This window comes from Hypanus sabinus, chromosome 7 (genome assembly GCF_030144855.1).
Source record: "Hypanus sabinus isolate sHypSab1 chromosome 7, sHypSab1.hap1, whole genome shotgun sequence".
Classification (NCBI taxonomy): domain Eukaryota; kingdom Metazoa; phylum Chordata; class Chondrichthyes; order Myliobatiformes; family Dasyatidae; genus Hypanus; species Hypanus sabinus.
Window position 1 is genome coordinate 171,600,768 of NC_082712.1, and position 26,323 is coordinate 171,627,090.

The window sequence follows — 26,323 nt, forward strand, 5'->3', positions numbered from 1 at the left end:
TGGGGATGTCCAGAATGAGGGGTCACAGTTTAAGGATAAAGGGGAAGCCTTTTAGAACCAAGATGAGGAAAAACTTCTTCACACAGAGAGTGGTGAATCTGTGGAATTCTCTGCCACAGTAAACAGTTGAGGCCGGTTCATTGGCTATATTTAAGAGGAAGTTAGATATGGCCCTTGTGGCTAAAGGGATCAGGGGTTATGGAGAGAAAGCAGGTACAGGGTTCTGAGTTGGATGATCAGCCATAATCATACTGAATGGTGGTGCAGGCTCGAAGGGACGAATGGCTTACTCCTACACCTATTTTCTATGTTTCTATGTTTCATTTTTGTACAATGTCCTTGACAACTGTTCCAGGCTTAATACTATGGATATCTGGAAACATTTTTAAAGCACATTTCTACTTCCAACAAACAAGATGCTGATGGTAGAAGTGGAATTACAGTTTAAAATGTTCTGTCTAAACAGTCAGAGAATAGGAATCTACCAGGAGCTTGGCCTGCCCATCATAGAGCACAATCGTTTTAAAGATTAGCTTTATTTGTCTCATGTACGTTGAAACATACAGTGAAGTGAGTCATTTGTCAATAACTCATATTAAAGATGTACCCAGAGGAAATCCACACAGTCACTGGGAAAGCATACAAACTCTTTACAGACAGTGGTGGGGATTGAACCCCAATCTTCTGATTACTGGCAGCATAAAGCATTACACTAACCACTATGCTACAGTTACCTCACTAAATGATAATACCACATTGGGAAGATCCAGTTGCTAGAGACAACAATTGCATTAATGTACCACTGAACTTCCTGAATGAGCATGCAATTAATAAATATATCTAACTTTAATAAATTAATGTGCGGGACTGTACAAATAGGATGATTAAGATGATCATTCTGGTTGGTACTAGAATGGAGTTTGGTTTATTATTGCAATATAAAGCTTTTGTTTTACATGCCATCATGACAGATCGTGCCATACATATCATATCAAGCTACTAAAAAAGAAAAGAGAGTGTTGAATAAAGTGATACAGTTACAGAGGAAAATGCAGTGACGGCAGACAATAAGGGGCAAGGACCTTGACAAAGTAGATAGGGAGATTGAGGGCTTGGTTCTTCCTTTGCTGTGAGACTTGCTAGAACATAGAACGCATCGCAGTACCTGCCCTTAATTTTGTGCTGACCTTTTAACCCACTCTACAATCAATATAACCTTTCCCTCCCACATAGTCCTTCATTTTTCCTTCATCCGTGTGCCTATCTAAGAGCCTCTTAAACGTCCCTAATGCATCTGCCTGTTCCCACCACCCCCAGGAGCATATTCCATGCACCCACCAACCTCTGTGTACATAACTTTAGTCTGGCCTCTCTCCTATACTTTCCTCCAATCACTTTAAAATTATATCCCCTTATTTTAGCCATTTCTGCTCTGGGGAAAAGTTTCTGACTGTCCACTTGGTCTATGCCTTTTATCATCTTTTACACCACTTCTATTGTCTCCTCTCATCCTCCTTTGCTCCAGGAAGAAAAGTCGTAGCTTGTTCATTCTTTCCTAGTAAGACATGCTCTCTAATCCAGGCAGCATCCTGGTAAATCTCCTCTCTACCCTCTCTAAAGCTTCCACAACCTTTCTGTAGTGAGGCAACCAAAACTGAACACAATATTCCATGTGTGGTCTGACCAGAGTTTCATAGAACTGCAACATGACCTCACAGCTCTCGAACTCAATCCCCCACTAACGAAGGCCATACACCTTCTTAACAACCCAATCAATTTGTGCGTTAGCTTTGCGGATCTATGGACATGGACTCCAAGATAACCTCTGATCTTCCTCACTGCTAAGAGTCCTGCCGTTAACCCCATATTATTCTATGGTTGATTAATAAGGACTGTAACTTTTTGTTAGCTTAGTCATATCTTTGTTTTTTTTTCTCTCTCCAGTTGTACCTTTGTATTGCAACAGAGAGGATGACAAAGGTACTCTTTTAGTTGTGAAGTACTTTGATACATTCTGAAGTCATGAAAGGCTCCATATAAATGCACATTTGTTAATTCATCTGATCCAATTCCAGTCTTTCTCCCTCCCTTCATGCCGACAAAATATTTAATCACTCTCAATTCATCATTGTAAACCATTTCTTTGGGTGATGTCAGCTCTACTCCAAAGCCAAAAGGGAAACCTCGCCAATTATTTGTGTGTTTTGTCTTCCTATTGTAGCTGTGACTTCCACTCCTCCGTCCTTCATTAACAAGCCTCTACAGGGCTGTGTATGACAGTTGGTCCCAGCAATTGTTTCTTATCTGATGAGATAGTCAGCCATTCAGCGTGATCTGCTGTTTGCCTCATTCGGGAGAGCAGTTTCTTCACAGCTCGGGAACTTTGGTGATGTCAGCCGCAAAGGACTGACCTGAACTGAGTTCTGTGCGGAAAGGGAAATGTTGCGTCATTTTAATTATAATAGAAATGAGAAAGATAATTATCTGTACTGTGCACTAATCTTTAACTACTGCTTTGAGCACTTGCACGCAGATCTTGGCTTTATTTTCTGGTCTAATTACATCTATCCTCTCCTAAGCAAAGCTAAATCCATTTTTTTTTGGTTTTATTTCTAAAGTTATGAATTCTGATGTTTTTGACTGTTATGCGTTATTTTATTTTATGTGGGGTTACTACATGGAACAGACCTTTCCGGCTTGTGAACAAGCCACATCATCCAGCAACCCACCTATTTAACCCTAGACTAATCATGCAACAATTTACAATAACCAATTAACCTTCCAAGTGCTCCTTGGACTGTGGGAGGAAACCGGAGCACCTGGCGGCAACCCATGTGGTTTAGCGGGAGAACGTGCAAACTTCTTACAGACAGTGCTGGAATTGAACTCTGAACCTGGGCTGTAATAGCGTTGAGCTAGTGATTCCGCAATTGTGGCACCCAATATTAGGACCATGACCGTTGTATAACTAACAATGCACAATCAATTATAGAGTAAACTACCTGTGTTATCATCTAAGACATTATCCCAACCAAATGCATGATTTAACAGATACATTAACTATTTTTCCTGTACATTATTACCATTATTACATTTTTTCTCATAAATTTCACAAAACCTTCCCTTTTTTCTTAATATGTTGTACTGTGCAAAAGTCTTAGGCACAAATATGTAGCTAAGGTGCCTAAGATTTTTGCACTCTGCTCTAGTAATTTTATGTATTGCACTGTACTGCTGCCGCAAGAAAACAAACCCAGATTTCATGACATATGTGAGTGCTGATACAGGTCTCTATTGTGGACTGAAAATGGGAAGGGAGCAGGGGGAGGGGAATCATGGTTGGGAAAAGGGGAAGGAAGAGGAGAGGGAACGAGAAGCACCAGAGAGACATTCTGTAATGATTAATATAACCATATATAAACATATAACAATTACAGCCCGGAAACAGGCCATCTCGGCCCTTTTAGTCCGTGCTGAACGCTTACTCTTACCTAGTCCCACCGACCTGCACTTGATCCATAACTCTCCATTCCTTTCCTGTCCATATACCTATCCATTTTTTTTAAATGATGTAATCGAACCTGCCTCTACCACTTCTACTGGAAGCTCGTTCCACACAGCTACCACTCTCTGAGTAAAGAAGTTACCCCTCGTGTTACGTCTAACCTTTTGCCCCTTAACTCTCAACTCATGTCCTCTTGTTTGAATCTCCCCTACTCTCAATGAAAAAAGCCTATCCACGTCAACTCTATCTATCCCGCTCATAATTTTAAATACCTCTATCAAGTCCCCCCCTCCAACCTTCTATGCTCCAAAGAATAAAGACCTAACTTGTTCAACCTTTCTCTGTAACTTAGGTGCTGAAACCCAGGTAACATTCTAGTAAATCATCTCTGTAATGAACCAATTGTTTGGGATCAAATGACCTTGCCTAGTATCTCAGGACTGGGAGTATTTGTACCCACATCACCCTCACTTCTTCTCTGGCACCTCTCCCATACCCATCCTGCGGCGCTCCATCCTCGACATTCCCAGCATCCTTTGCTCCTGCCAGATTTACCAACTTGTACTCTATTCCATATTGACAAATACAGTACTGCGCAAAAGTCTTAGGCTCCTGGCTATATTTGTATATGTGTCCAAGACTTTTGCACAGTACTGTATATACCTGGTTAACTTTGCATAACAAGTATCACCAGTGTAAACATTTGCTTTTATCATATTGTTAATCAGAAGTAATTTTGTCCATTAACTTCAAAGTTCAAAGTAAATGTGTCAGCATATGCTACCTTAAGATTCATTTTCTTGTGGGCATATAGGAGAAAATAAAGAAATACAATAGAATTTATGAAAAACTATAAACAACAGAATGACAAGCAACAAATATGCAAAAGAATTAAAACTGTGCAAATATTAAATAAAAAGAAATAAATAATATTGAGTTGTAGACTCCTTGGAAGTTGTGGAATTAGGTCAGTATTGAGGTGAATGAAGTTATCCACACTGGTTCAGGAGTCTGATGGTTTCTGAACCTGTGGTGTAGGAACAAAGGCTCCTTATCTCCTTCCTGATAATGATAACGAGTAGAGAGCATGGCCTTGATGAGGGGGCTAAGAAGATGTTTAATTTTTAAACTTTGTGATGGTTCTCCTGCAAGCCACATATTCTACTGACCAGGGAATACATCCCTCTTCTTTCATCATCATTGGGTTTAAAACCTGTAACTCTATTCCCCAGAAAGAGTGTGGTAGGGACACCAGCAAAAATTCTGCAATGATTCTGTTAGATCACTCACCAGCACTATCTTGGAGACAGCTGGCATTTAACGTCCTGCCAGTAATGTTAAACTAAATCCTTAAATTCTACATCAACCTGTGTCCCATTCCCCATTCTTGTTTGGATATATCAAACTTGGAAGCAAAGCAATGTTAGCATTAATTTTGAGAGGACAAGAACATAAAGCTCGAAGTATAATTTGAAGTTCGAAGTACATTCATTATCAAAGTGCCTATATGTCACCATATACTACCCCGAGATTCATTTTCTTGTGGGCAGTTACAGTAAATATAAAGAAACACAAGAGAATCAATGAAAAACTGTGCACAACAAGAACTAACAATCAACATGCAAAAGACAACAAATTATGCAAATACAAAAAAGAGAAAATAAATAAATACATTATATATAATTTATTCATTCCTTGGGATATATATATATAGGGAACATGATTTGTAAAGCTCTTGAAATGGAGTATATAGGTTGTGGAATCAGTATTGTGTTGGGGGAGTGAAGTTATCCACTCTGACTCAATAGCCTAAAAGTCTGAGAGCTGATCCTCCGGTACCTCCTGGCTACAGCATGACCTGGATGATGAGGGTCCTTAATGATAGATGCTGTTGTCCTGTGAAAGTGCTCTCGATACAGGAGCCCTTCAGGGCTGTGTACTGAGTCCCCTCCTTTACTCCCAGTACACCCACGACTGTATCGCCACCCACAGCTCCAATTTGCTGATTAAATTTGCCAACAACACTACATTGATTGGCCTTATCTCAAGCAATAACGAGTTGGCCTACAGGAAGAAGTCATCTCTCTGACACAGTGGTGTCAAGAAAACAACCTCTCCCTCAGTATTGCAAAAGCAAAGGAGCTGGTTGTGAATTACGGGAGGAATGGAGATGGGCTGACCCCTATTGACATCAATGGGTCTGGGGTGAGAGGGTGAACAAGTTCCTCGGCATCCACATCACCGAGGACTTCACAAGGTCGGTGCACATCAGCTGTGTGGTGAAAAAGGACGACAGCACCTCTTTCACCTCAGACGATTGAGGAAGTTTGGTATTAACTTTCTACAGGGGCACAATTGAGAGCATCCTGACTGGCTGCATCACTGCCTGGTATGGGAACTGAACCTCCCTCAATCGCAGGACTCTGCAGAGAGTGGTGCGGACAGCCCGGCGCATCTGTAGTTGTGAACTTCCCATGATTCAGAACATTTACAAGGACAGGTGTGTAAAAAGGGCCCGTAGGTTCATTGGGGACCCAAGCCACACCATCCACAATCTATTCCAGCTGCCACCATCCAGGAAATGGTGCTGTCTCATGAAAGCCAGGACCAACAGGCTCTGGGACAGCTTCTTCCACCAGGCCATCAGACTGATGAACTCATGCTGATTTGGGTGTACTCTATATTACATTGACTGTTCTATTTATTATAAATTACTATGACTGCACAATGCACATTTAGCTGGAGACATAATGTAAAGCTTATTACTCCTCATGTATGTGAAGGATGTAAGAAATAAAGTCAGTTCAATAGATATGCTCAATATGGACAGGGCTTTACCTGTGATAATGGGCTATATCCACTAATTTTTTTTAGGCTTTTCTATTCAAGGGCATTGGTTTATCCATACCAAGCTATAATGCAACCAGTAATTATCTGTCCACTGCACATCTGCAGAAGTTTGTCAAAGTTTTAGGTGACATGCTGAATCTTTGCACTGTGTGTTTGGAGCATTGTCAGCAGTTTTGGGCTCCTTATCTAAGAAAGCTTGGAAGAGGGTCCAGAGAAGGTTCATGAGAATGATTCTGGGAATGCAAGTGTTAATGTATGATGTACATGTCTTGGCTTTGGGTCTGTACTCACTGGAGTTTATAAGAATGCGGAAGGAATCTTAATGAAACCTATCAAATATTGGAAAGCCTGGATAAAGTGGATATAGAGAGGATGTTTACAGTAGTGGAGGGGGTCTGCAACAAAATGGCAGAGCCTCAGAATTCAAGGCCATCCCTTTAGAGCAGAGATGAGTGGGAATTTCTTTAGCCAAAGGGTGGTGATGCTGTGGAATTCATTGCTATGCATCTGTGAAGGTCAAGCCATTGGGTGTATATAAAGCAGAGGTTGGCAGGGTCTTGATTAGTAAGGACATCAAAGGTTATGGAGAGAAGGCTGGAAAATGGGGTTGAGAGGGTTAATAAATTATCCTTGATGGAACGGTGGAGCAGTCTTAATGGGCTGAATGGTCTAGTTCTGTTTCACAGCTTTGGTCGTATGGTCTGTAACTTTATTTAACTTGACTCACAATGCATGTATCTTTCTATGGGCACTTTCTACATTTTTAAGCTTATTTTGGAGCACAAATGGTGTAACCGGACAGAATTTCTATTCCTTAGGAACTTTATCCACTATTTTCTTTCCTTGTACCTCATTGCTATTCTGTTTTGTTTCCATTTCCTTCCCCCTTTTATCTTTGCTTTTACTGCTTGAGGTTTCCTCTCAATGACTCACATGTTCCATATTTAGCAGCGTCCCACCATTGGTCCTAGGCCCAGAGTCAGACCATGTTGACCATTGCTCCCTGCACCTTCCTCGACTTCCTCTTTCAAAATCTCCATTGTTTTCCTTTGGATGGAGGAATGGGTCAGTGATTTTTTGTTACAATGCAGTGTGGAGTATTGACCAGCAAGCTACATGGAACAACCCTCTTTCCTCACCGCAATGGGGAATCTCTTGACGTAGGTGATGGTGAAATGTGAAATTGCCACAGTACGCCTTATGTAATAAAGTTGTATGATTTTGGAATACAAAACCAGAGATGGTTTTGTTCAACTGTAAACAAACACAGAGTGGTCGCAGAAGCAGAACTTGTGATATACACCGGCTGTTCATATGACCAACCACCAGCTGCTCCCATGGCTTCATATGACCCTGAATGGGAGCCAGGAACTTTTTCCCAGGGAAGAAATTGCTTAACAAGGGAGTATAATCTTAATAATAAATGTGAGGTTATCCACTTTGGTGGCAAGAACAGGAAGGCAGTTTGCTATCTAAATGGAGTCAAGTTAGGAAAAGGGAAAGTACAACGAGATCTAGGTGTTCTTGTGCATCAGTCAATGAAAGCAAGCATGCAGGTACAGCAGGCAGTGAAGAAAGCTAATGGCATGCTGGCCTTTATAACAAGAGGAATTGAGTATAGGAGTAAAGAGGTCCTTCTGCAGCTGTACAGGGCCCTGGTGAGACCCCACCTGGAGTATTGTGTGCAGTTTTGGTCTCCAAATTTGAGGAAGGACATTCTTGCTATTGGGGGAATGCAGCATAGGTTCACAAGGTTAATTCCCGGAATGGCGGGACTGTCATATGTTGAAAGATTGGAGCGACTGGGCTTGTATACACTGGAATTTAGAAGGATGAGAGGGGATCTGATTGAAACATATAAGATTATTAAGGGATTGGACACACTGGAGGCAGGAAGCATGTTCCCGCTGATGGGTGAGTGCAGAACTAGAGGCCACAGTTTAAGAATAAGGGGTAGGCCATTTAGAACAGAGATGCGGAAAAACTTTTTCACCCAGAGAGTGGTGGATATGTGAAATGCTCTGCCCCAGAAGGCAGTGGAGGCCAAGTCTCTGGATGCATTCAAGACAGAGTTAGATAGAGCTCTTATAGATAGCGGGGTCAAGGGATATGGGGAGAGGGCAGGAATGGGGTACTGATTGTGTATGATCAGCCATGATCACAGTGAATGGCGGTGCTGGCTAGAAGGGCTGAATGGCCTACTCCTGCACCTACTGTCTATTGCCTATTGTCTATTAAGGTGATGGGAGGAAAGTATAGTGGGGGGATACATCAGAGGTAGTTTCTTTACACAGGGATGTAGAGACAGAAACAGTACATTAGGGGCATTTAAAAACACTTGGATAGGCACAGGGATAAAAGAAAAATGGATAGCTATGTAGGAGGGAAGTGTTAGATTGATTGTGATTTAGATTAAAACATTGTGGGTCAAAGGGCCTGTCCTATGTTCTTACAACAATAAAGAGTGACTGCTTGAAGTCATTGAGGGTTCAGACAAAGTCAGCAATAGGAAAATGTTTCCTTTGAATCAGGAACCCAGGAATCCAGATTTCTGCTGAAGGAAGGCGAGCCAATCGTGATAAGAGGAAAGTGTTTGGCACTCAGCGAGGAACTGTGATCAGAAATTCAGTGAGAGGGCTGTGGAAATGGATTCAGTCAGAGCTTTTAAAGGGGAATTGGTGAAATATACTCAGTGGCCACTTTAATAGACACCTCCTGTGCCTAATAAAGTGTTCACTGAGGATATCACGAGTGAATCGGCAGATGCTGGAAATGAATAAAAACACAAAATGCTGGCAGAACTCAGCAGGCCAGACAGCATCTATGGGAGGAGGTAGTGACGACACTTTGGGCTGAAACCCTTCATCAGGACTGAGGGTACGTTTGTGGTCTTCTGCTGCTATAGCCCATTCACTTCAAAGTTCGAGGTGTTTCAAAGATGACCTTCTGCACACTATTAATAATAATAATAATTAGTACTTTAATGATCCAGAGTGGGAAATTATTTCATTACATTTAAAAACACACTTAGCAGTGTGCAGACTTAATTAATAATGACGTACAGAATAATAATGTACACAATGATAAACTACTGCATTGTAACGCGTGGTTACTTGAGTTACTATCGCCTTTCTGTCAGCTTGAAGCAGTCTGGCTGTTCTCTGCTGACATCTCTCATTTTCACCCACAGAAGTGCCGCTCACTGGATGTTTTCCATTCTCACACCTTTCTCTGTAAACTCCAGAGATTGATGTGTGTGAAAATCCCAGGTGATCAGCAGCGTCTGAGATACTCAAACCACACTGTCTGGCACCAACAATCATTCCACGATCAAAGTCACTTCGATCACATTTCTTCCCCATTCTGATGTTTGTTCTGAACAACAGCTGAACCTCTTGACCATGTCTGCATGCTTTTATGCATTGAGTTGCTGCCACATGATTGGCTGATTACTTACTTTAATTAAAAAGAAGTTGTACAAGTGCACCTAATAAAATGGCCACTTGAGTGCATGTACAGATTCAAGATTCAAAGTGCATTTATTATCAATGAATGTATAAACATACAACCTTGAGAGTTGTTTGCTTAACAGGCAGTTGCAAAGCAGGGTACCTGAAAGAACCCAATTAAATAAAAAAGATCAATCCTGGTGCCCACAGAGGAAGAGAAAAAAACACAAACCATGCAAACAACAGAAGCAAGTAACAGAAACAGCATTCTGAACCAAGTTATGTCCTTAGATCCGAATCCCTGGAGTAGGCCCAAAGCCTCAGTATTCTGTTAGTCATATTAGCGGGGCTAGTCGCTGCAAAGTTGGCAGAGACCAAGCCCAGCAGCCGGGAACAGTCTCATAGCCTTAACATCGTGGAGAGAGGAGCCCCCAGACTATCAGGGCCAGCGTTCACATCGTGGAGAGAGGAGCCCCCAGACTATCAGGGCCAGCGTTCGCATCGTGGAGAGAGGAGCCCCCAGACTATCAGGGCCAGCGTTCGCATCGTGGAGAGAGGAGCCCCCAGACTATCAGGGCCAGCGTTCACATCGTGGAGAGAGGAGCCCCCAGACTATCAGGGCCAGCGTTCGCATCGTGGAGAGAGGAGCCCCCAGACTATCAGGGCCAGCGTTCACATCGTGGAGAGAGGAGCCCCCAGACTATCAGGGCCAGCGTTCACATCGTGGAGAGAGGAGCCCCCAGACTATCAGGGCCAGCGTTCGCATCGTGGAGAGAGGAGCCCCCAGACTATCAGGGCCAGCATTCGCATCGTGGAGAGAGGAGCCCCCAGACTATCAGGGCCAGCGTTCACATTGCTCGAACTGTGGATCGTACTTTGCACTAGGAACTGGTCCCAGCCACTGCGAATCACTCTCGGCCTGGATTCTGCTCTTCAAGTCGGCTCAGGGCTTACAGGACAAAGGAATTGCAGGATGGTGGGGGATCAGCAGTGAGAGGACTGATAACAATGAGAACTCTTGCTGACTCAACGGGCCAATGGCCTTCTATGTGTCTATGTGACTCCTTTCCACATCTTTCAGAAACAATCCACGGTCTTCTGGGAACAACCTGCTGTGAAATGCAATGGCAATTATTTTATAGGCAAGAATTTAATCTTTAAATTAATTCTGTGTGGAGTGTAAACGTAAAGAGGCATGCACTGCCTACTTCTGCTTACACTCCACACCTCCGACCTACACGGACAGAGTCACTGTCCTATTGTGTTTCCAGAAGACCTGTTGCTGTCTTGAAGAGTTCCTCTTTTCAAGAGTCACTCTGTCACTTTATCATCTCCTGCCTGAGTCACCTTATGTTCAGATACTCCTGCCCCTCGTGTTATTCTATGTACATGCAGTCAGTCTTTATATTTAAACTAATCTGATGTAAATACAGCCATAGCCAAATAGTTACCTAAACATTGTATTAATAAGTAAAAGAGATATCCTAATAGCACAATGTTTAAGAAGCTATGTTTATTGCATTCTTTATACTGAATGTGTTTTAATTGTGCATCAGATCCAGAGAAATAATAATCACTTTGTTCTACTTTACTGAAGAATGACAATAAACTATTTTGAATCTTGAATCTTAAGTTTAGCACACAGGTTGAATAGTTGTTTTATCTAAATGAGGTGTTGATTTCTGTGTAATAATGAGGACCACTGCATAGGTGGAGGAGTCCTGTTTTTGGGATAGATCTGACACAATGTGTAGCAACTGATAAGGAGTCTCAATGATTTTTAGTTCTCCCATCTCTAACAGGAACAATGTAAGTCAGGTTTCTGATTCGTTGTCCCCCACTTTACACCGCTGCACTTTCACGTTCCAGCCCACGGGATCTGCGATCCTCTCCACCGCAACAAGGTGATGATTCTTCTCTGAGGCTCATCACCTTGTCATGGTGGAGAGGCTTATGAGTTCCTGAGATCCCAAAAGCAATGCTGTCTGGAATTTAGTTCCCGGTAGGGTCACCCATGGTGGTAAGGTCAAGTGGGAAGTTCCTGGCAAAGAGTGAACCAACCAAAATTTCAACAGTGGATCTAGTGGAAGGTGATGACACATCACAATGGCAGTGAAGACAGAGGAAGGCTGCAGCAGTGGAGAGTTCCCAGTCATTTTGCTCTCCATGCCACTGGACCCTGACCCCGATCTGCCAATGACCATGTGGTGGCTGCCCGTGTAATGGCTCCCCATGTTAAACAAAGTCACACAAGATGGCACCATTAACCAACTTGACTAATGGTGATGTCCTGCAGACAGTTCACATAACTACTTCTTTTAAATGTACTTGTGATTGGAGCCTGTAATTTACATTTTGATATTGTGTTTCTGGCCAGCTGAGCGATCTGGTGCTTTTGCTCTCTTCGAGGCAAGTCAGCATGGTTGAGAGCGAGGTTGAGAATGGAGTATGACTAATGGCAGAACGCAAACCCATGATTGGCTCCAATTCTCGAGCAGAAGGCAAGCAGGTGTTCTGTGCGATATTGATCCGGGCAGACTGGCTCTGCGGCCTGCAGTCAACAAATGACACAGCATTAGACTGAACTGACCTGAACTAAACTGAATATCCCTAGACTGTTTCAAGGACTCTGTGGTTTGATGTTTAATATTCCACGTGCTATTCACTCGCTTTTTGCAACTTGCACGATTTGTTCTTTTTTTCGCATGTTGGGTGCTTGATGTTTTCTTTGAATGTGTTTGATGGTGTTTGTTTGTTTCATGGCTGCCTGGGGAAAGATGAATGTCAGAGTTATATACTGCATGCATACTTTGATAATAAGTGGACTTTGACTCTTTGAATGTTGAGTTCTCTGTTAAGGGAATAACCCCTTAGGAGAACATCATACTCAGTGTGAGTGATTGTAATACTTTTACAGTGTGTAGCCACTATCTATTACCAACTTCTTGGTACTTATAGGGTTAAATTTTAAAATCTTTCTCTTATTGGCAGATCAGTTGGACGCATTCCTGGTTCCGATAAAGGAAAGATTTGGATTCCGATTCATTTGTTTATTAATTGCATGTCCATTGAATTATTTTTAAGATTTACAGATTAGCTTTACTTGTCACATTCATACCAAAACATAATTGAGACACATTGTTTTGCATCAATGACCAACACAGTCTGATGTTTGTGCTGGGCATAGCTCGCAAGTGTTGCCTTGCTTCTGGTGCTGACATAGCATGCTGACAGCTTACCAACGTGAACTGTACAGCTTTGGAACGTGGGAGGAAACCAGAGCTCCCGGGCAAACCCACACAGTCCAGAGGAGAACGGCGATGTTTAAATATACATGTGATTAATACATGAATCTGAAGTGTGGAGCCAATGTCTCCCACTCAACCAAAATCCTTAAGATCACACACATTTCATGAGCTAGAGGGTGGGGAATCTATGGAATTCATTGCCATAAACAGCTGTGGAGGCCAAGTCATTAGGTAAGTTTAAACCAGAGGTTGATAGGTTCTTGATTAGTGATGGCGTCAAAGGTTACAGGGAGAAGGCAGGTGAATGGGTTGAGAGTTAATGGGGTTGAGAATGAGGTTGGGGTTAATAAATCAGCTGTGATGGAATGGTGGAACAAACTTGATGAGCCTAATGGCCTAATTCTACTCCAAAGTCCTATGATCTTATTTCATTAATTAGTTGTGGGATCTTGTAAGGTGAAAATCAGTTATTGCTTTCACCAAATGCATCGACCACGTATTTTAAATGTACTTGGATGCTAAATGTTTGGAAAACAGCAGAATTCTATTTAAGACCATCATCAATTCCTCACTGTATGTCTCTGTGTCTGTTTCAGGTTATAGTGCTGTGACTTTCGACACAACTCCAGGTTACGGTCACACTCCCAACCACCACACTCCTCAGTTCTCGAATCACGCCTTCAAGCACGAGGACCCCATCACCCAGCAGAACAGTATAGGTAAAACTTCAGTACTCCACACATCAAGGTTAAATAATCTTTGTTAAATGTCAAGCCTCTTCTATCAATCCTAACAGTTGAATGAATATCAGCTTTGTGCAAAACTAGCTAGAAACCCTTTTACAGCGTTCTGGTCTACTCTGGATTGTGAGATAGTTCTTCATGATTTAAATGTCCCTTAACACTATTTTTGTAGAGTCTAGAATATGTTTGTATCTCTGTAATTCATGACAGTTAATAGATTGATTAAATCAGAATCAGAGTCAGACTCAGGTTTATTATCAATGTGGTGAAATTTGTTGTCTTACGGCAGCAGCACAGTGCAATACATTAAAAAAAACTATTGAATAAGAAATATAGATAAAAAGAGCAAAAATAGTGAGGTAATGTTCATGGGTTCACGATCCGTTCAGAAATCTGATGGTGGAGGGGAAGAAGCTGCTCCTAAAATGTTGGGTTTGTGTCTTCAGTCTCCTGTACTTCCTTCCTGATGGTAGTAATGAGAAGAGGACATATCCTGGGTGGTGAAGCCCGAATGATGGATGCTGTCTTTTTGAGGTACCGCCCTTCCAAAATGTCCTTCATGGTGAGGAAGCTGGTGGATAATGCAGCTGGCTGAGGTTACAACCCTCTGCAGCTTTCTCCGACCCTGTGCAGTTGCCCCTCCATAGCGGACAGTGATGCAACCAGCCGTCCTGTTCTCCACAGAAAATCTGCAGGAATTTGCTACAGCTTTTGGTGATCCACATTCAGTCTTTAAGAGCTGAAAGTGTCTATACTGTGAATACAGTGTTGTAAGGAAACAAGTAAGCCCTGTGTTTTTATTTAGTTAAATAAGTTTACATTTATTATTAAGGACCATCATCACCCAGGACATATTCTCCTTTCAATGCTACCGTCAGGGAGGAGGTACAGGAGCCTGAAGGCCCACACACACAAAAACTCATAGACTGTACCTATACAGAATGGATTCTAGTTAATTGGGGCAGTCAATTATTTGGAACAACTCTTAAAGAACAAATACTAATTGAGAAAATAGCCGGGATTGTGTTAGTTTATTTGGGACATTTTGCCTCTTTATTGGGACAGGAGAGTGTTGCCAAACAGGACCTAACTAGCATTTGTGAGACCACTAGACACTACACCATGCCTCGAGTGAATAGTTTTAAAATAACTGTTTTAAATAACAATAGTTTTTTAAATAAATAGAGTGAATAGTTTTTAAATAATACTTTTTAATTAATTTAAATAAATTAAAAAATAATTTTAAAAAACTTTTTAAAATAAGTTTCTAAATATATATTTTAATAATAAGTGGCATCTGCTTGTGTGTTCAACAGCAGTGATTTTTGTCACTGATGGTGAAAAAAACATACCCAGTGAGCCAATTCAGAAATGTTTCTGCTCACTGGGGTTTCAAGCTGACAGGAAGATGACAGTAACTCGAATAACCACGTGTTACAACAGCGGTGTGGAAAAGAGCAGCTCTGAATGTACAACACATCAAACCTTGAAGTGGATGGGCTACAGCAGCAGAAGACCATGAATATACACCGAGTGGCCACTTTATTAGGTTATAGGTTAAATAATAAGCTTATAAGAAATATACAGTATATATATAGGAACCTGATTCTGATGCTGATCCTGGAATTTGTGATTCTCATAGACTCCAGGAGAAACTTGTAGGCCGTAGTTCAATGAATTTGTCTGAATTTCCGCTTTAGTGGAAGTGTAAGTTAAACAGGTTAAAAGCCTGGTTGGTGGAGCAAAGGGAGGGGTTTCAAGTGAATTTGCTGCCCAACATAGCCTGATATAGGATGACAGAATTTTGTATTATGTATTTAGATACTAATTACATTACTGGATACGTTATACTCAATTTAACTCAATTTTGGAATTACCACCCCGGCTAAAGGATTTCCTCCTCATCTCTGTTCTAAAGTGATGTCCTTGTATTCTGAAGCTGTACCCTCTGGTTCTAGAGTCTCCCAATATATGTGATGTGATGCTAAGGGTCTATAAGGCACTGGTGAGGGTTCACCTTGAGTATTGTGAACAGTTTTTGGGCTCCTCATCTAAGAAAAGACGTGCTGTTATTGGAGAGGGTCCAGAGGCGGTTCACAAAGACGATTCCGGGAATGAAAGGGTTATCATACGAGGAATGCTTGGTGGCTCTGGGTCTGTACCCGCTGGAATTTAGAAGGATGAGGGGGGATCTCATTGAAACCTTTTGAATGTTGAAAGGCCTAGACACAGTAGATGTGGAAAGGATATTTCCCTTGCTGTGGGCACAGCCTCAGGATAGAGGGGTATCCATTAAAAACAGAGGTGTGGGGAAACTCCTTTAGCCAGAGGGTGGTGAATTTGTAGAATTTGGTGCCACAGGCAGGTGTGGAGGCTAGGTCATTGGGTATATTTAAGGCAGAGTGTGATAGGGTCTTGATTGGACACAGCATCAAAGGTTACGGGGAGAAGGCCAGAGAATAGGGTTGAGGAGGGGAAGAAAGGATCAGCCATGATTGAATAGTGGAGCAGACTTGATGGGCCAAATGGCCTAATTCTGCTGCTATGTTTTATGGTCTTATGGTCTAATAGGAAACATCCTCTCCACATCTACTCTATGCCTTTCACTATTTGAGATTTTCCCCTTCCCCCATTCTTCTAAAATCCTGCCAGTACAGGTGTAGAGCCATCACATGCGCCGCACGTGTTAACCCTTTAATTCCCAGGATCATTCTCGTGAGCCTCCTCTGGATCCTCTCCAATTCTAGCATATCCTTTCTTAGACAAGGGGTCTAAAACAGTTCATAATACTCCAAGTGTGGTCTTAGCCTGGTTTACAAAGCAAGTGTGATGCTGTTTGCCTGCCAGCACATTAAACAACCTTCACCTGAAGATGTACAATAGTAGAAGAAGTAATTTTAACTATAAACAGTGTTACTCTGGTTAGAATTTACAATTTTGGTAAGGTGTAAATCAGGTGGTCACATTAAACTCCCCACTCCATTACTCCAGCCACCACATCCCACGCAGTTTAACATTAAGTGAGGTCAATAGAAAGAAGAATAAGATAGGGAGATACAGCACTGTAAGTGGCTCCCCTGACCAAACCAGCACACCCTGCCCAATTAAACCAAATGGCCCTTTAACCTCCTAACCCATAAGTCTTTGGAATGTGGGAGGAAACCGGAGTACCTGGAGGAAACTCACATGGTCATGGGGAGAATGTACAAACTCTTTACGAACACTGACCTTCCTCCCTCCCTGTCTGTCCCCCCCCCCTCTTGCCATACAGTATGGTAACAGGTTCTTTTGGCCAAATGAGACCATGCTGCCCAATTAACCGACTAACCGGAAACCGGAACCCCAGAGGAAACTCCTTACTGACAGCAGTGGAAGTTAAACCCAAATTGCTGGGGCTGCAGTAGCGTTATGCTACTTGTGCCAACCAGTGGAGAGGTTTACGGCCAGTTTTACACCCAGCAGCGAATGGAGGTCTGAGCGTTCCACATGGTGCCCCGATAAGGGCAAAGCTGCTCCAGCTCAGGATGTCAGAGTTCTGAGTTCAGTTCTGGCACTGCCTGTAAGGAGTTTGTTCTCCCCGTGACTGCATGAGCTTCCTTCAGATGCTCCAGTTTCCTCCCACAGTCCAGAGGATTACCGGTTAGTACATTAATTGGTCATTGTAAATTGTCCTGTGATGAGGTTTGTGGTGGCTGGGCAGTGTGACTCTATGGTTTGGAAGGGCCTGTTCCGTGCTGTATCTATAAATTAAAATTACTGTTGCACTCCGGTACCATTTGCGCTAAACCAGACTCCGACTTCACTGCAGCTGCCATCTGTTTATTCATTCACATGAAAAGGTTTACACTTGTCCTCTGCCAGAAAGGACTGAAACAACATTGCCTTTTATAAATACGCTGTTCTGAATCCGTGCCTAGTGCATGTTCAGCTGACAATTGTTACAGCACTCCAGCACATTATGTACATAACTTCAGATTTCTGCACTACATCATAGATATAGTCATAGAGACATTGAGCACTGCAGCGCAGAAACAGACCCTTTGGCCCGTCTAGTCAATGCCAATCTAGTGATCTAGTTCGTCCCATCGACCCGCACCCGGACCATACCCTCTCCGATTCATGTACCTGACCGAATTTCTCTTAAATGTTGAAATCAAAATCACATCTAACACTTCCTCTGACAGCTTGTACCCCATTCTCACCTGAATGCATGACTTCTTGTAGCCTCACCAAGGAAAAAGCCGGCTTACATTTACCCTATCTATACCCCTCATAATTTTGCATACATCTATCAAGTTTCCCCTCATTCTCCTATGCTCTAGGGAATAATGTCCTAACCTATACAAACTTCTCCTATAACTCGGGTCCTCAAGTGCGGCAACATCCTTGTAAATTTGCTCTGCAGACTTTCAATCTTACTGATATAACTAGGCAAATACTTCTGTATAAATTTGAATAGATTGCAGTGATATAACATGATGTAACTGTAGATTATGTGTCATGAATTTTGAAACATTCATTGGTTAAGATCTTTTACTTGCTTTTTAATAGTTTAGAAACTTAAAGAGACCTTTCTTTTTATTGCTTTATTCCTGCCGTTGATTGACCTGGGACAATGATCTCCTCAGTTATTATGATGAAAACTTCACACTGAGGCCACTATTAATAAAAAATTATCAATGTTCGAAGTAAATTTTATTATCAACATACATATATGACAGCATATACAATCCTGAGATTCATTTTCTTGAGGGCATATTCAATAAATCTATAGAATAATAGCCATATCAGAATCAATGAAAGTCCGCCCAACTAGGGCCTTCAACCCGAGTGCAGAGAACACCAAACTGTGCAAATACAAAAAGAGGAAATAATAATAAATAAGTAAGTAAATGATAAATATTCAGAACATGAGATGAAGAGTCTTTACAAGTGAGTCCATGGGTCTGGGAACAGTTCAGAGATGGGGCAAGTGAAGTTGAGCGAAGTTACCCCTTTGGTTCAAGAGCCTGATGGGTGAGGGGTAATAACTATTCCTGAACCTGGTGGCGTGAGTCCTGAGGCTCCTGAACCTTCTTCCTGATGGCAGCAGTGAGAAAAGAGCATGACCTGGGTGGTGGGAGTCCCTGATGATGGATGCTACTTCCTTGCAACAACATTTCATGCAGATGTGCTCAGCGGTGGGGAATGCTTTATCTGTGATGGACCGAGGCACAGATCAAGTGGGCAACCATAGACGTTTTCCCAGGTGGAAATGGCTTATATTAGGGGACATCATTTTAAGATGATTGGAGGAAAGTATTTTTAAGTTGATTGGAGGTGGGATATCAGAAGTAAGCTCTTTATATATAAAGTGTTGAGTGCATGGAACTTTCTGTCAGGGGCGGTGGTAGAGGCATTTAGAAACTCTTAGAAAAGACCATAAGATCATAAGACATAGGAGCAGGTTTGGCCCGTTTGGCACTGATATTCCATCATGGCTAATTTATTAAGCCTTTCAACCCCATTCTCCTGTCTTCTCCCTGGAACCTTTGATCCTCTACTATTCAAGAACCTATCAAGTCCTGCTTTGAATATACTTAGTGACTTGGCCTCCACAGCCATCTGTGGCAATGAATTTCACAGATTTACCACCCTCTGGCTAAAAATGTTACTACTTATCTCTGTTTTGAAGTGACATCCTTGTATTCTGAGGCTGAGCTCTCTGGTCCTAAACTCCCCACTATAGAAAACATCCTCTTCACATCCATTCTGTCTAGGCCTTTCACCATGCGGTAGCAAGCACATGGACGATTGAAAAGTAGAGGGCTATGTAGGAGGGAAGGGCTAAATTGATCCCTGATAACATTAGAAGGTTGGCACAACATTGTTGGCCAAAAGTCTATACTGTGCTGTGGTGTTCTATGTAAAAAACTAAAATATGCTGCAGTCTGTCCGAAGAGTAATTGAGAAAGACTTTTCATCGTAAAGTCATGTCAAACATGCAACAATATACCAAAAGTTACAATTCATTTCATTGTAAGAACAGCAAGTTTTCCAGATTGTCAATAAGTTACAACAGCTGATCGAATATTTTAAAATGTTTGTATCAGGTTTTTGGTGACTTTAATAATAAGTTAGCAGCCATTCTGCCCAATCAGTCTGCCTGGTGCTGAGAGGAATCAGATATAAAAGCAAGAATGTAATGCTGAGGTTTTTAAGGCATTGACCAGACCACACTTGAGTATTATAAGCAGTTTTGGGACCTTTATCTAAGAAAGGATGTGTTGCTTTGAAGAGGGTCCAGAGGAAGTTCACACAATAATTCTGAGAATGGAAGGATTGACATTTGAGAAGCGTTTGAATGCTCTGGGCCTGTACTCATTGGAGTTTAGAAAAATCAAATGGGATCTCATTGAAACCTATTGAATATTGAAAGGCCTAGATAGAGTGATGTGGAGAGGATGTTTATTATAGTTAGAGAGTCTAGGTGGATAACTTCAGTCACCTCAACACTATGGACTCACTTTCAAGGACTCTAGAACTCATGTTTGTGGTATTATTCATTTATTTGTTTGTTTGTTTGTTTATTTATTTAGTATTTACACAGCTTCTCTTCTTTTGCACATTGATTGCTTGTCAGTTTTTGTGTGTAGTTTTTCATTGATTCTATTGTATTTGTTCTATTGTGAATACCCACAAGAAATTGAATCTCAGGGTAGCATACAGTGATGTATACATATTTTCATAATAAATTTACTTTGAACTTTGAACCTGGAGACACAAGAGACTGCAGACGCTGGAATCTGGGGCAACAAACAATCTGCTGGAAGAACTCAGTGGGCCGAGCAGCGTCTATGGGAGAAATATCGACATTTCAGGCCAAAACCATGCACCTCCACTGCACCATGCACTGATGCTGCTTGACCCAATAAGTTCTTCCTGCAGATTTTTCATTGTCAGAGTCAATGACTGGGTTGATAGCAGCACCCACTCCCTTGCTCTTTACCCCACTGCCCTAAGAGGGTGAGCATCCATACTGTGGCAGCCGAGAATCAGTCACCACAAGGACCTTTTTGCTGGACCCAAAACCAAGTGAGATCAGTGCTATATCAAACGGGTGAGGCTAGTGTGAGGCGACCATTTTAACTGGCACTGAAGGATTGGGATCTGACACATTGCACTTCTAACTTCACACCTACAAAGCTCACCTACTATCTTTAGAGGTTGACACCCCACCTACTATACTAATTTATACCCTATGGCGAGGGGCAGGCTTGTGTACGGTAAAAGATATAGGAGCAGAATTAGGCCATTAGGCTCATCAGGTCTGCTCCAACATTTTATCATGGCGGATTAATTATCCCTCTCAACCCCATTCTTCGGCTTTCTCCATGTAACCTTTGATGCCTTTACTAATCAAGAACCTATCAACCCCCATTTTAAATGTACCCAATGACTTGGCCTCCACAGCCACATGTGGCAATGAATTCCATAGAATGACCCTCTGCTGGCTAAAATAATTCCTCATCTCTTTTCTAAAGGAAGACCTTGTATTCTGAGGCTGTGTTATCTGGTCCTAGACCAGTCTCTATTGACTTCGCCTTGACTTTGACTTTGAGTATCTTTAACATTCAGCAACAATTAAAATCCATTAAAATTGAAGTAAAGAATAATAAAAGCTTTATAAACCAAAAAGTTAATTAAAAACAATAAAACACATGGAAGTAATTAAAAGCTTGATTTGTGCCCAACAAATAACATTGAAATCATTCAGGTCTCAAATCATGCATCAGATCTGACCTGCAGCTGATCTGGGCCATGATCTCTCATGTAATGAGGAGCTTGGTGGTATTAGGGAACAGATTTTGTTCAGGCTTCTGTCAGTAATTGCCAACTCCTCTGTTCACAGTGCACAAGCCCGTAACTGGTGTTTCCTTCAATGCCAATTGTCCACAAGACCATAAGACATAGGAGTAGAATTAGGCCATTCGGTCCATTGAGTCGGCTCTGTCATTCCATCATGGCTAATTTATTATCCCGCTCAACCCCATTCTCGTGCCTTCTCTCCATATGCTTTGATGTCCAGACTAATCAAGAGCCTACCAAAGTACACTTCAAGTATACCCAATGACCTGGCTTCCATAGCCATCCATGGCAACGAATTTCACAGATTTACCAACCTCTGTCTAAAGAAATTCCCCCTCATCTCTGTTCTAAATGCACTTCGCTGTACTCTGAGGCTGTACCCTCTGGTCCTATATTCCCCTACCATAGGAAACTTCCTCTCTACATTCACTCTGTCTGGGCCTTTTGATATTCAATAGGTTTCAATGAATCCTCCCTCATTCTTCTAAACTCCTGCGAGTACAGGCCCAGAGCCATCAAACACTACTCATACATTAACCCTTTCATTCTTGGAATCAACCTCTTGAATCTGTCAGTGAATTTGTCTGAAGTTCAGCTTTAGCAGAAGTGTAAATTGTGTAGGTTGAAAGCCTGGCTGATGGAGCTGAGAGAATAATTTGAGGTGAATTCAATGAATGTCAACAGGAACCCACAGACATTGCTAGCAGGACTTGGGTCTTGAAATGCAGATGGTGGTAGACGCTTATAACTCAACATTGATACCATTTGGTGTTGAGTCAATTGTTAATTTCAATCTGAGGTTGATAGGATTTGTCACCTACACAGGGATATGAGAAAAGGAGTAAGGTCATTCTAAATCAAAGTAATTTATTACCAAGGTACTTATATGTCACCATATACTACCCTGAGATTCATTTTCTGGCAGGCATTTACAGGAAAATAAAGGAGTGCAGTAGAATTTGTGAAAAAATATACATAATGACTGACAAACAACCAATTTGGAAAACAGGACAATTTATGCAAATAATAAAAATTAATACTGAGAGCATGAGTTGTAGAGTCCTTGAACATGAGTCTGTCACTCACCAGTCACTCACAGCGGAACAAGCTTTGGGGTCCAAATAGCCTCATCCTGTTCCCTTCTCCAACCTTCCATCATCCAACCTGACCAGAGTAAGTTTCTAGGTAAAAAGTTAACTTCAAATTACACTTCATTATGGACAAGTAATTTGCTTGCATTCAAAAGGCTGCTATAGAACCAACACAGATACATATCTCAAATATTCTTCATTTTTTCTTCAGAGTTGCATGAGCATTATATTCCAAAGAGATGAAATAGCTATTGTAATTGGTAAGGCTGATTTTCTAAGCAATGGATCAGAAACAGATTTGGGCTTAATATTGCTGATATTTGTCATGAAATTTGTTGTTTTGTGGCAGCAGTACACTGCAATACATAAAATATACATTACAATAAGATATGCAGAGCCTATAAAAAGTATTCACCCTCCTTGGAAGTTTTCAGGTTTTATTGCTTTACAACATTGAATCACAGTGGATTTAATTTAACTTTTTTGCGAATGAACACCAGAAAAGGATTCTTCCGTGTCAAAGTGAAAACAGATCTCGACAAAATGAACTAAATTACTTACAAATATAAAACTCCAAATAATTGATTGCATAAGTATTCAGCCTTTTCAAGTCGGTATTTACTAGATGCAATTGTGGGTAGCACTTATAGGCTTGAGTCTGTGTGGACAGGTCTCAATCAGCTTTGCACGTCTGGACACTGCAATTTTTCCCCATTTTTCTTTACAAAACTGCTCAAGCTCAGTGAGATTGCATGGGGATTGTGAAGGAACAGACCTTTTCAAGTCCAGCCACAAATTCTCAATTGGATTGAGGTCTGAACTCTGACTTCGCCACTCCAGAACATTAGCTTTGTTGTTTTTAAGCCATTCTTGTGTAGCTTTAGCTTTATGCTTGGGGTCACTGTCTTGCTGGAAAACAAATCTTTTCCCAAGTCACAGTTCTCTTACAGACAAGTTTTCCTCCAGGGGTTCCCTATATTTTGCTGCATTCATTTTACCCTCTACCATCACAAAATTTCCAGGACCTGCTTCAGTGAAACATCCCACAGCATCTTACATGATTCATGGTACAGATGGTGTGTTTTTGATGATGTGTGGTGTTTGGCTTATGCCAAACATAGTGCTTCGTCTGATGGTCAAAAGGCTCAATTTTGGCTTCATCAGACCATAGAATCTTTTCCAGCTGACTTCAGAATCTTCCACATGCCTTCAGGCAAACCCAAGCTGAGATTTCATGTTAGTTTTTTTTCAACAGTGGCTTTCTCTTTGCCACTCTCCCATAAAGCTGTGACTGGTGAAACACCCGGGCAACAGTTGTTGTATATGTAGTCTTTCCTATTTCAGCCACTGAAGCTTGTAACTCCTCCAGAGTTGTCATAGGTCTCTTGGTAGCCTCCCTCACTGGTCCCCTTCTGGCACAGTCATTCAGTCTTTTAGGACGGCCTGCTCGAGGCAGATTTACAACTGTGCCACATTCTTTCCATTTCTTTTAAAACTTTTTTTTATTGAGTTTTGAAATAGGTTACAGAAAGAAAAAAAAATTATCAACCCTTCCCCCCTCCCCTTAACCCCTCCTCCTAACATATCCCTATAGACAAAAAAGAGAAGAAAAAAGAAAGAAAGAAAGAAAAAAGAAAGAAGAAGAAAAAAAAAGAATGCCTGGATATCGGAAGATCCCCACATGCTCCATGAAGTTCCTAGTAGCTTTAATATGTATATTTATTTCTTTCCCCAAATAACCAATAATTTTATCTTCGGAGCACCTATATATTTAAGGGCGCCAAATTTTCAGAGTATTTCAAATTTATCTCTTAAATTATAAGTAATTTTTTCAAGTGGAATGCAGCTAAAAATTTCATTCTTCCAAAGATCTATACTTAAGTATGAATCTGATTTCCAAGTAACTGCAATAGCCTTTTTGGCTACTGCTAATGCAATTTTTATGAATTCTTTTTGATATTTATTCAATTTGGATTTTGATTTTATCCCTTCAATATCGCCTAGTAAAAATAATGTTGGATTATGTGGAAGTTGTATTCCAATAATTTGTTCCAGGTTCTTTCCATTTCTTGATGATTGACTTAACTGTACTCCAAGGGATATTCAGTGACTTGGAAATTTTCTTGTATCCACCTCCTGCTATTCTATTACCTTTTCATGGAGTTGTTTGCAGTGATCTTTTGTCTTATGGTGTAGTTTTTGCCAGGATACTGACTCACCAGCAGTTGGACCTTCCAGATGCAGATGCACATTTACTATAATCAATTGAAACAGCCTGTGTGCACACAGGTCTCTGAAAGCAGATCTCCATTTAACTAATTGTGTGACTTCTAAAACCAATTGTGTGCATCAGTGATGATTTGGTGTGTCATTTTAAAGGGGGTGAATACTTATGCAATCAATTAATCTGTGCTTTATATTTGTAATTAATTTAGATCACTTTGTAGAGATCTATTTTCACTTTGCCACAAAAGTTGTTTTTTGTTGATCAGTGTCAAAAAAAGCAAATTAAATCTCTGTTAATCAATATTGTAAAACAATAAAACATGAGAACTTCCGGGGGGGGGGGGGGTGAATACTTCTTATAGGTGCTGTATATATATTTATTTATATATATATTAAATAAGTAGTGCAAATAGAGTACAAACATAGTGAGATAGAAACATAGAAAACCTACAGCACAATAAAGGCCCTTCAGCCCACAAAGTTGTGCTGAAGATGTCCCTATCTTAGAAATTACTAGACTTACCCATAGCCCTCTATTTTACTAAGCTCCATGTACCTATCCAGGAGTCTCTTAAAAGACCCTATTGTATCCATCTCCACCACCATTGCCGACAGCCCATTCCACGCACTCACCACTCTCTGTGTAAAAAACTTACCCCTGACATCTCCTCTGTTCCTACTTCCAAGCACCTTAAACCTGTGTCCTCTTGTGGCAACCATTTCAGCCCTGGGAAAAAGCCTCTGACTATCCACACAATCAATGCCTCTCATCATCTTGCACATCTCTATCAGGTCACCTCTCATCGTCCGTCACTTCAAGGAGAAAAGGCCGAGTTCACTCAACCTGTTTTCATAAGGCATGCTCCCCAATCCAGGCAACGTCCTTGTAATTCTCCACTGCACCTTTTCTATGGCTTCCACATCCTTCCTGTAGTGAGGCGATCAGAACTGAGCACAGTACTCCAAGCGTTCGTGGGTTCATTGTCCATTCAGAAATCTGATGGTGGAGAGGAGAAAGCTGTTACTAGAATGTTGTGTGCCTTTGGACTCCTGTACCTCCTCTCTGATGGTGTTAAAGAGAAAAGAACATGTCCTGGATGGTGAGAGTCCTTCATGATAGATACCACCTTTTTCAGGCAATTCCTGTTGAAGGTGCCCTGGATGCTGGGCAGGTGCATGCCCATGATAGAGCTGGCTAAGTTTACAATCCTCTGCAGCTTTTACTCTCTGCAGTGGCCCATCCATACCAGACGGTGATGCAAGAGTTAGAACGATCTCCACTGTTCATCTGTAGAAATTTGCTAGAGTCTTGCTCTAGAGAAACTTCTTATACTGTTATAACAAGGAAAGAAGTCTTAGTGGA

General features: G+C 41.4%; 1 protein-coding gene across 2 annotated transcripts in view; it reads left to right on the forward strand.

Annotated features, from left to right (window-relative positions):
• LOC132397398 (Wilms tumor protein homolog) overlaps positions 1-26,323 on the forward strand; it is a 144,424-nt gene that overhangs the window by 16,990 nt on the left and 101,111 nt on the right. For both annotated transcript variants that reach the window (XM_059976119.1, XM_059976120.1), the window contains exon 2: positions 13,649-13,771. In XM_059976119.1, the coding sequence (XP_059832102.1) occupies positions 13,649-13,771 (123 nt within the window). The remainder of the gene's footprint in view (positions 1-13,648; positions 13,772-26,323) is intronic.